This window comes from Aplysia californica, unplaced genomic scaffold (genome assembly GCF_000002075.1).
Source record: "Aplysia californica isolate F4 #8 unplaced genomic scaffold, AplCal3.0 scaffold00080, whole genome shotgun sequence".
NCBI classification, from domain to species: Eukaryota; Metazoa; Mollusca; class Gastropoda; order Aplysiida; family Aplysiidae; genus Aplysia; species Aplysia californica.
The window spans coordinates 1,234,829-1,246,558 of NW_004797350.1; the positions used below are offsets into that span (position 1 = coordinate 1,234,829).

At 41.5% G+C, this 11,730-nt stretch overlaps 2 protein-coding genes across 4 annotated transcripts in view; one reads left to right on the forward strand and one right to left on the reverse strand.

Moving 5' to 3' along the window:
- LOC101847026 (cadherin-23) overlaps positions 1 to 11,730 on the forward strand; it is a 51,268-nt gene that overhangs the window by 11,981 nt on the left and 27,557 nt on the right. For all 3 annotated transcript variants that reach the window (XM_005094362.3, XM_005094363.3, XM_035968757.1), the window contains 3 exons: positions 746 to 892; positions 2,842 to 2,999; positions 4,430 to 4,544. In XM_005094362.3, coding sequence (XP_005094419.1) covers positions 746 to 892; positions 2,842 to 2,999; positions 4,430 to 4,544 — 420 coding nt within the window. The remainder of the gene's footprint in view (positions 1 to 745; positions 893 to 2,841; positions 3,000 to 4,429; positions 4,545 to 11,730) is intronic.
- On the reverse strand, positions 5,968 to 7,312 carry LOC101846801 (probable serine carboxypeptidase CPVL; the record flags this gene model as incomplete). The annotated part of the gene is given in 1 exon segment (XM_005094361.3): positions 5,968 to 7,312. A coding segment is annotated over 1 exon segment (1,344 nt), but the record flags the coding sequence as incomplete, so codon positions are not given.

Here is an 11,730-nt window from a genome sequence, read left to right on the forward strand (position 1 = left end):
GGGGGGGGGGGGGCAGAAAAAGAGAGAGACAGCGATAATATATTATGTGATGTAGTATGTGCACCTGTCCAGTTGTTTTACTTTCTTTTGTTTTTAGTAAATAAAAGTTGTTAAGTAGACTAATCAGTGAAGTGTTATACTCCCAACGGATAACCAGCTGACGGGAACAAAGATTGGAAATACAGTACAGGTGTTTTAGTAGCTTACCTGATAAGGTGATGAGACTGAAACTGTAGATGTCTTCTTAAAGATTTGGGATTTATTTAAATATTATTCGTATGGTTCTATTTGAAAAAAAAAACCTAAGAAAATAATGAACCCTAACTCTTGAAGAGGGGATATATGAAGTAGCAATATTTTTTATTCGGAAATTGACATTACTAATGGAGAGAACCCATTTTTTTGAATAAAGTAAATGGTATTAACATCGAGGTTAATAAATTACAACACCAGAGAAACGCAAAAACAAAGTGGGTGCATAGATCTAACCATTACCTTTCCACTATTCAACCCAAATCGTCTGGGCGCTCAAAGTGGGGTAGAAGTAGGACCTCCGTTATGTCTTTCAGAAACTGAAAACATTGCGCTGTGATCAACGTGGCGCTCGAAAACGTTAAATTTGAGATTTTTAAAAAAAAGAAGAGTTTAGTTTTTACTGGGTTTTTTTAATCTTCATTTTTTATTGAGGGGGGGGGGGTATCTTTTTCTTTTACCACATATTGTATCCTGGGGGTTTTTTCTCCAGCGGTCAACGAAGATGCCCCAGTGGGCTTTACCATAGTTCGACTAAACACCACGGATGCTGACCAGCCAGGCACGGACAATTCAAGGGTCATCTACGGATTTGAAACCAGCCCGAATCCTGATTGGCTCATGATAGATCAGAGAACAGGTGAGATCCCCAGAAGCACGTCTGTCTGTATGTGAAAGAATGATTAGGCTGTTACCTTGGTATCCAATGGATGTGAATTTGGTTTTGATGTGGAGGAAGATTATACTTAGTCGAGTACCTCGATCTTTCTGCTGAGGTGTAAAATCTCATTCAGCCTGGCTAGCCCTGTGCAATAAGGTCGATACAGCATCCCTCCTGATTGATCTGATCTGGAAGAAATGGGGAAATGGTTTGGGTTTAACGCCCCTTTCGACATTATTACGTTATTTAAGAGGCGGGACCTCCTATTTTAACGTCTGTCTTCGAAAGGACCGAGCCAAATAGGAAATACGAGCAAAGTGCTTTTCCCAAGGACACAACGTCGGACCAAGCTGAGGCTCGAAACCCCGAACCCGCAATCTCACTAGCCTACCGACTACACTGATCTGGAGAAAAGCGTTTGCAATTAATCCTTAACAGGAAAGGACATAAAATAAAAGTATTGCTGATATCTTCACATGTCCCCGCTTGGACATTTGGGCTACATGAGGTAAAATAAATACAATTTATACATGAAACAATTCAGAGGTTACATTACAGCCAGGTCTTTTTTTCCACATTTTTTGGTGAAAGTTATAGTCATAAAACGAGAGCAAAGGTGGAGCCTTTCCTAACTTGTGTTAGCGGTTCGTTTCACATTGAAATCGTTTAGAACTGCTTTGGGTTGATAGATATTGATCTATGAATCAAATCGTTCACCGCCATTCTATCCTTACACAAGTCAACTGCCTTATTTTGATTCAGTTTCTCTATCAGGATATAGATAATTCGTGTAAACTTTGTCCATCTATTTATGAAATAAACTCAATAGTACTTTCACAATGTCACAGCTCAATAACACACACAAATCGCTACCCTAGATCTGTAACAAAGAAAGATAAAGAAGGTCATTCTAACCTTCATCCATCAAACTTCTTCCATCTTAATCATCTTGTTATAAGTATTCATATGGCCTTAGAGCATGTATCAAAATACCATTGAGTTACGATCAGAATACATGTACTGATACTGAGTATGTATCGAGCTTAGCATATTATTGTTTATATTACTGTTCATTTTTTTATGCCTGTGACTGTAAACCTGTCTGTGAGTGCAAGTGCACTGCGTGTGTGTGCATGATTATGTGTGTATGTGTGTGTGTGTGTGTGTGTGTGTGTGTGTGTGTGTGTGTGTGTGTGTGTGTGTGTGTGTGCGCGCGCGCGTGTACGTGTACGTGCGTGTGTGTGAGTGCGTGGTGAAACACCAAACCAATGAGCCAGGATCTGGACAATAAAGATGTATCTTATCTTATCTTATTCACAAACCCTCTATTTTCATAACCCCTTCCTATCACTCCTCATCTCATCCTCTCTCGAAATGTTATATCTCCTTTTTGCTGTTATGTGTATTAGGCTTTTTTTGTTTTTAGAAAATGGGAAAGTGAATCAAAAATGGTCTTCTTTATTATTATTATTATATTATTATTATTATTATTATATTATTATTATATATTATTATAATTATTATTATTATTATTATCATTGTTATCGTTGTTGTTGTTGTTGTTGTTGTTGTTGTTGTTGTTGTTGTTGTTGTTGTTGTTGTTGTTGTTGTTGTTGTTGTTGTGTGTGTGTGGTAGCCTATCCGTTCGAAATGTTCGGAGCCCCGAAGAGTGTGCTCTTCGCCAGGGCCACCGCCTCCCTTGGGTAGCGGGTAAGGCAGTCCAACCTCCCTGAATCCTCCCCGAAGAGATGCCACCGCCGTGTTGTTGTTGTTGTTGTTGTTGTTGTTGTTGTTGTTGTTGTTGTTGTTGTTGTTGTTGTTGTTGTTGTTGTTGTTGTTGTTGTTGTTGTTGTTATTAATATTTTATTTTTAAAATTTATTTTTTTATATTATTATTGTCATTACCATTATAATCATTATTATTAAAGGGGACCTGCTGGTGAAGACGGCCCTGGACTTCGAGACGAGCACCAGCATCAGCTGTCAGGTATACGCCTTCTCCTCGGACAAGTCCTCGGACAAAGCTGTGGTCAACGTGGTGGTCACTGTGCTGGACGTCAACGACAGAGTTCCCGCCTTCACACAGGTACACGGCGCGCCATTAGCTCATTTGGTGGCATGCTAGCGTGCTGGACTACCCTTAGTTCAGATCTCCATTAGGGCGTTCTGAACTTGGACTGTTTTGGGAAGTTTTTAAGGCTCTCTCTCCACTCATGTGGCTCGGTCCAGTCGGTGATGGACAATACATTCGGAGGTCCTGAGTTTTAGATAACCTTACAGTGTTGAAAGAGGCGTTAATCTTGTACAAATTCGCACGCAAAGAACAATTATACCAGTGTAAGTGGGGGTTATGGTTGAGCCCCGGGCCATTTCATCCCAAATTCTGAACTTCGACATTGCAAGTTTGAAAGCTTAAATGGTTTACTCCGCTATCTACAAGCTATTTGAAAATTTATTAGATGACTTTCTCTGACCCTCCTTGCTACAGCCCACCTATCCCAATAGAGAGCCGGTGCTTAATGCGAGAATCTTGTCTTTTGAGTGTCATGGCTTTAAAAAAGCATTACACAATGATTATGTCATTGTAATGAACATAACGGAAATTACAGACCAAATTTTCTAAGACAGCTGTCCATTGTCAAGAGAAATGTGATTGTCTTAGGTTATTTAATATAGAAAAGAGGCCGGTGGAAAGTGGGATATGGTTGTTTGTACAGGTGGTTGTCTTTTGCAGGTGGTCGTGAGAGGTGAAAAAAAAATCTATTTGAGAAGTACGTTGATATCGGACACATAAATAACCATAAAGCATTGAAAAGAGCAACAAATACTTTAAATCCCCATTGTCTTTGTTTCTCGCCTTTCTTTTTTACAAATATTATACAATGTATAAGTTATATTGTGACTTTGAGTAATCTTAATCCTATTTAGGTCGGACGCTCAATTCAAAAGTCTCACTCACCTCAAATCCGTTTTATTTCTGATTTGATTGAGGCTAAAGGACATTTGTACATAACATCACTTTAATTGGTCGACGGCTACATTTGCATTTTGCGCAGGGTGAGACCGGCGCTAAATGAGCAGAACAGCACATAATAATAGGGCTTGTTCAGGCAATCACACAGGCATTGTGTAATGACTTTAGCATATTATATCCGTAAAGCCTTTCCACCCTGACATACCTATGTTCAAGCTCATACTATGAAGTCCAAAATTAATGCTTTTACCATGTTTGTGGGACCGTTGAACCGAAACATGTCTATATTCAAGCCTGTATTGTTTTGTCCAAGTTCAAATAATTCAATTTATGATGTATGAGTTCACTCCTCCGATGATTCAGTGCCCTTATTTTACCCCCCCCCCCCCCCCCACCAACCAACATATACACACAAACATATACACACACGCACACACACACACACACACACACACTCACACACACACTCACACACACACAAACACACACACACACACACACACTCACACACACACACACACACCACTCCCCATACCTCCCAGACATATTACCACTCGACGGTACCAGAGGATGCCTCGACTGGAACCCTGGTCATCACGGTCAGCGCCAATGACCCTGACTCTGGAGCAGATGGACAGGTCACCTACTTCATGTCCGGTCAGTGCCATCCACTTTCTTTGATAAAAATCGTTGGTTTATAACCACCTCCCTACTCTCTTATTGTCTCTAGAAACAGCCCCGTACTGCAAGGTGCAGAGTGTTTAGTTTTAGTAAGAGTTTTACGGTGCAGAGTGTGTGTGACTTTGAGCATCTTTGTTTTTGGCCACCACTGAACGTTGCGAAAGAATCTTTGAAATGTGTCGAGTCCAAATGAGGACATATAGAGCACTGATTTTCGGAATTATAGATTTTAAGAGCATCTTTAAAACTCTGTGAAAGAAAAGAAACATTGTTTAAATGTTACAGAGATGGAAAAATTAAATTTTGAAAAAAAAAGGAAGGGGGATAACACGATTCATTTCTTACTTTCTTTACACGATCTTTTAACTTGTTGCCCTTTTCGTTTATGAGTGGTTTGATAAAAAGTGATTTCCGTTTACAAAAATAAGTTTCTTCTTGATGAATTTTATGCCAAACAAATTCCTTTTGAATGGATTATATATGTTCTAAATTGCAACATTCTAGTATAAATTTCGTGCGAGATATTCAGAAAAAAAGTTGTAAAATTTTTCAGGAATTCTTATTCTAAAACCCAGTATACAAGTTGAAAGTAATCCTAATCAAATCCCCTTCTGAAAACAATCCCTATCCCCCTTCCCAGTGGTATCAATACATACTTATGTATCGATATAGGAAATTTGGCCTCTTAAATAACAGCTGCACATTGATAAAGGCATTATGCAAATATTATAACTGAACAGTAATTAACACTTCAACTCTCTTTCGCCACTGTTTCTCGACTTGTTTCTGCTCAAATTATGTGATGCATGTTTCTTTTTGACTAAGAAGAACCATCCTATTTGAGATGGCCTCTAACTTCAAGTGTTTCAGCTCCAATCTCTTTTGGCCCCTGTCAGGTAAATGTACGTATGTGTTTGGAGAGACGTGGGTTTAGTGAGCAAATGGGTAAATAATAAGCTAGATTACAGCAAGAAGTGGGACCATTTTATATGCTAAAAATTTTGACATTTTTATTTGCGAATATCTCACTACTTACAGGTTGGTAGAGGTGCGGAAGGCTTTTCATGAATGTTTAGTAGTTATATTCTTTCAATATGGGCAGAAACTAGATTCTGAGAACAATATCATGTAGTTGATATAAACATTAGCCAACAAAATGTCTTTCTTAAAGCTTGTTGGCTACTTATTAAACAAAAGGCCCAAGAACCTTTCTGTAAAAAGGAAAACATTAAACATGTAGTCCTCTAAGGAATTAGCATCCCGTTGTCCTTCCGACAGATCGAGCAATGACGATCTGTTTGTTATGTTTCCAATAAACAAACAAACGAATGACCCTCTTCATATCCCAAACAAAGCAAGAGGAGGCACTGAAATAATCTGTTTTTGTCTAGAGGTTGTTCTGTATACAGCCGTGTCGTACAAAGTCAGTTATCATCTGGAAAGCTCTTTGAGGCTGGTCGTGTGGCACCTGGTGTCCAGCACCGTGGACAACCACCCGGCAAAACTGACCGGTCAGGGAGAAATAACCGATCAGGTCCAATGAGCTTGACATCCAGATGGACCTGGTGGCGTTCAGGTATTCTTCCCTCAGACTCCAGGGAGTGGCCTGGAGTCCTGCTTCCACCATGGGCGAGTTGATGATGACGTCGTAATCTCCAGTGAATATCAGCACTTTGTAGTTGTCCAGGAGGTCTGCCATTTGCGGTATCGTGCTCACGACCAAATCCTCGCTAAACGCTGAATAGATGGAATATGAAAATGCCCCATAGTCCTGAGAGCCAACATGCAAGGCTTTGCGGATCTCCTTCAGTCGCATCACTGCATCAAGCAAACCGTAACTAGCACTCTGTTGTGTGACGAAGTTATCGTTAGTTTCAAGACCCACGTCATACCAAAACATGGTCATCAAATCCATCATAGTCATATTCAGATGTTTCCCTTCTCGCACTTTCTCGTAGATTTTCACAATTTCTGTCTTACGTTCTACTACAGTCTCGTGACTAACAAAGCCCATTGCAAAAGCGAAATCATAGAATGCCAAATTTTCCTCCTCGGGGGCGAAAAAAGGGCCTCCGAGATAAATCCCTGCCAACGGTAAGTGAGTGTTACCATCTCTATTCCCGACGTGGATTTTATGAGCCAAGGCAGGCACGTATTTCCCGGCATACGACTGGCCTCCGATGTACAGTTCTCTATTATGATAGTCGGGAAACAGGCTGTAAAACTGCAGCATAACTGAGTAGAGATCTTCTGAATAGCCTTCCTGATTCAACCTCAGCCCCTCATCCCCGCTCTCAGTGTAGCTAAACCCCACTTGTACTGGGTTGTCAATGTACAGCATCGAGAACGGCCCCACCCAGGAAAATTCACGAAGTTTCGATTTTATATAGCCTGAAGTCGCTATGCTTTCGTCAACTTCCACCGGGCCATTTTCCCAAAATAAACCTAACATGGAGGATACTCCCGGTCCGCCGTTGAGCCAGACGAGTAAAGGCGCGTCCTGTTGCTCCATAGACGGGAAGAACCAGAAGAACAGGTGGTTCCCCAAAGTTTTGTTGGCCGTTAGGAAGCCGGCGTGGCTGGTGCCGTTGTACAAGGCGGGCATCACCACACGGCTCAGGTTCTGTGCCTTGTCCACGTCACCGGCCTCCAGGATCGGGGTGAGCATCAGAGGATCGTCACACGCCCACACACTCACTCCGGTACACAGAAGTAGGAGGCCGCTCCACAGCAGGATATTCATGGCTTCTGGAGGAAGAAACGTAAAAAATAAATCTTGGTTCATAGTATGTGTCACGACGCGGTGAAGTCAGGCGATCGTAATCTTTTCGGCACATGGAGTTATTGATCTCGTATTAAAGCTTGTTTATTTGTCGCGCCTTTGGTGTATAAAACACCTACCATAATTTGAATAGAAATCGAGTTGTTTTCGATTAAGTAATGTGGGGGTTGCCATGTGTCCGGGGTAAAATTAGCGACAAAACAGTAGCCTAAGTTTGGTGACATCCAGACCTTGGGTGCCCTTAAATACTGGCAATTTACGGTTTTTTCTCTTGGGTTTTTTTCAGCAAAATACACACATAAAAACAAATCAAATTAGGCGAGAGGACGTTCCTGGAATGGCAAGAAAAGAATCGTAGTCTTTTAGGCTTTGAACACAGAGCTTCTGTGTGTTGTTGAAGTTGACAAATCACTCAGGCCATTGAAAGAGCCTTTTATAAATTTTCTTACTAAACAAATTTACGTCAAGGTCTCAGCATCTGGTGCATGCAACAAGACGACTTAAAGCACAAGAATGGAGGTAGAGGCAATGACAAAAGCATTTGAATGGCTAAAAGAGAGCTTGCGTTCCTCCAAACATGCTGTCATTGTTACTGACTCTCAAAACATATTGCAGCTAGTCAATAAGTCAATGCTGAGAAAAGAGTGGCTGCAAAGCATAGAAGAAACCAGACTGAGAAAAATAACGTGGATCTATGCTCCAAGCCATACGGGTATGGTGGGAAAGGAACAAGCTGACAAACTGGGGAGCCATGCACCTGACAATACTGACATTAAAATGGACAAAAATGATGTCGTGAAGGCCCTTGCCACCACACTTGAAGATGAGGAGATTGAGCATGACTATTTGCCCATCATACGACTTGAAGAACTGGGTGTCTTCAGAGGAAGTTGCAGTACCAGCATAGCACAGGGGATGGAAAGACGGGTTATTAACCAAATAAACACCGGAAAGATCAGCAGATGGACTCTGGGGTGGATATTGGAGCAGGGAGCGGGGCACGTATGGCAATGTCCGGAGTGCTATGATCTTGTTCCCAGGATCAAGTAATCAAGTTGAGTGGGGCGGGGGGGGGGGGGGGTCCTGTCTTGTTTGGTCACCCTGAAAGCCTCTGTGTAAATCCTCAGCTTTTGGAAAACGCACGTTTCATCAATACCCGCGGCTAACAAAGACATACATCCCCATTTTAGAATTTCTCCCTATGTACCCTATTAACTGCGCTGTACTGGAAGATAAACTTCCGTGTCCATTAAAAGTCACATGATATTACAATACACTTTGAAACGTTTTCTTAAAATGTCACTACTTCTCTTTGACGGTGAGATCTTCTTGAAGTCATAAAGTGAACAAGAGCTCCAGGAGATCCACAAGAGTAGGCTGCGTTGTACATCTTCTTTTTTTTTGGGGGGGGGGGGAGCCAGGGCTCACTGATTTAAAGCAAGTAAGCAAGTTGTGGTGAAAACAATATAATATATTAATTGTTGTTAAAGTCTGTCCATGAGAGCATTTCCCCACTTGCATGCCCTCCCAACTTGAGGAAAATAGTGTCTTTGTTCGCCACAGTTTATGATGCTTAAGGGAATGAGCTAAATAAGATCCGAAATTAACTTTACCTGGAAAAACTCACCAAGTAGAAAAATTAAATATCTGTAGAACCTGTTCAGTTGATGCTGAATACATTTACCTTAAAACGTCAGTTTTTACGACTATTTGATTTGAACATGGTTTGGTTTGTCATCGAAAAAGTTGGAAATTGAAATGAAACAATGAGAACAATTTGGAGGTGTGAAAAAAGATTATTAAAACATGCTTTCCAAAAGACTAACCTTGTACGTGAATAGACAGGCAATATTTTGTATTTCCCAAGGCTCTTTCGAATCCTTTACACCACTTGCGCAGTTAGCCAGGCCCCGCTTGTTTTACGATCGGCCTATAAAGGTTTACCGGGAGGTAATGGGGGAGATTGTTTCTGGCGATGGACCGGATTTATCGGACGCACTGCCTGGATGTTTGACCGAGTGAAAAGCAATAACAGCTGAATGACTTACAGATGTATAAAGGATGTGCGGCAGAACAGGGCTGAGTGCAAAATTTTACCTCATTCACAGTCCGTGAGGCGGACCACCAAGCTTTATACCACCACCCTCGACTCGCGGATTTATTGCGGTAATTTTTTCTACGAATGTTAATTTGCACCAATTTGTAGAGGTTCTAGCAAATGAGTAAATTAATCTTGCCCCCTGAATCACTGGCATTAAAAGCACAAATAAATATGATTGTACCAATTCATAAGTTGGAGTCATGGCTTTGTTCTCCTTTACTGAGCATTATCATGACCGCCGCTCTTTGCTCTCCATAAAAACGTTTGCTGCCTGTCGTGGGCGCTATGAACTGCACCATTACGCTTAATTGAAGGGCTGTACACGACTCTCACCGTGGTCAAGTGCGCACTGAGGAGAGAAAGCTTGACCGTGGTCAGAAGTAGGGCTGGGCAATGAGTCGCTTTAGCAAAATCCGGATAATATGTTAGTGAGCCTCTTCGGCAGATAATAGTATATGAACTGCTTCGGCAAAAAGGTTAGAACCACTTCAACAAACTGGTTAGCACTACTTCAACAAATGGGTGCACCCAATTCGACAAATGAGTCAAGAAAGAGAGTTAATAGTCTGAATTCGGATAATGTTTCATTGAGAATTATCCGGTTATCCTTATAGATTATGGTAACACTAGGCTGATAAATCTGAAATTTCATTCATTGTTCTTCTTGATCTTAATAGAGTTTTTGACGCTATAGATCACATTATTTTCACTTGATCGTTGTTCAGCACGTTTGGCCTGTTCAGAAGAGTTTTTCACTTGTTCAGGTTCTATTTGACTGGCCGTGCACAAACGGGGGTTGCATATGGCTCTCTGTCATCAGTTTTTATACTGGTTTTTAGAGTGCCCCAATTGATGTGTGTGTGTGTGTGTGTGTGTGTGTGTGTGTGTGTGCGTGTGTGCGTGTGTGTGAGTGTGTGTATGTATGTGTATGTCTGTGTGTGTTTGTGCAGACATCACTTCTTCATTCACATGAACAAATTGATTTTTTCACACTTACTGGGGGGTTTTTTGTACTTGGGTTTATGTAAATCACCTTGGCCTGTGGGTACACGGGAGTAGGCACAATTTATAATGGTTTACATTATTTTTATAATTAAAATTATTATTATTATTATTACAACATTAATCCTTGTGCTACGCTTATCAGTGGGGGAGCAGGAGTCAACGAACTCTATCCCAGACCAGTTCCGTGCTATTTTTTTAAAAGCATAAACACGATGGCATTTTGAGTAGAGAAAACCTCTAGCGCAGTTACCACAATTACATGTACAACAAATATAATTGCATTTAATATGCATCGTAAACATTGTTACTCAACATCGGTATGTTGGGACTACTGATGTTGGAAGGTAGTGATGAAGAGCGCATCGCATTAAATTGTAGCATGATTGTATGGCTGCAAAAACGACTACGTCGACACAATGTTGATCACTTACTTAGAAAGGTGGGGGAGGGGGGAGGGGGGCTCTCGTGGCCTAGAGGTTAGGGTATTGGCCTCTCATTCGGGTTCGAATCCGGGTAGCGACAGAACATTTTTCTTCTCTAAAAATGTCTCCTTTCACCCCCTTTCCTGCTCTCTAGCAATGTCCTGTCGTCTGCTGTCGTCTCTTCTTTCTGCCCCCACACCCTCACCTCCTCTGCCCTCTTCTCTGGGCTCCTGGCTTTTTCTGCAGCCTTTCTACTGCTACTCCTTGGCTCCTCCTTACTGCTGTCTTTCTGCCCCACCCCTGATCTTCGGGCAGGAAAGATCTACACCGAGCCTTCTCGGACAAGGGCGAAAAATCTCAGAGGGCCCGTGTGCAAGCTGCGCACGTTACAGATCCCTTGGAGGTCTAAAATCGAAAAAAGTAGGCTTCGGCTGCCACCCGGGCTAAATTCAAATTTTCCTACCAACTGAAAAAGTTTAATGTGTCCCACGCGCTCAAATGACCTTATGCAATTGCGAGCGCCGTAAAAAAAAAAACCCAAAAACCCAGAAATGTAGTAGAGGCCTTGTCGAGCCTGCCTGTCGGGGCACTGAATTTGACACAGCTTCTCCGCAGACTGGAGAAGACATTTTAGAAAGTAAATTTTCCAAAATGTAAATCGATGTGATATTATAGATTGTGTGTGTATATGTGTGTATGCGTGTGTATGTGTGTCTGTATGTGTGTTTGTGTGTGTGTGTATGTGTGTGTGTGTGTGTATATGTGTGTATGCGTGTGTATGTGTGTCTGTATGTGTGTTTGTGTGTGTGTATGTATGTGTGTGTGTATGTGTGTTTGTGTGTGTGTGTATGT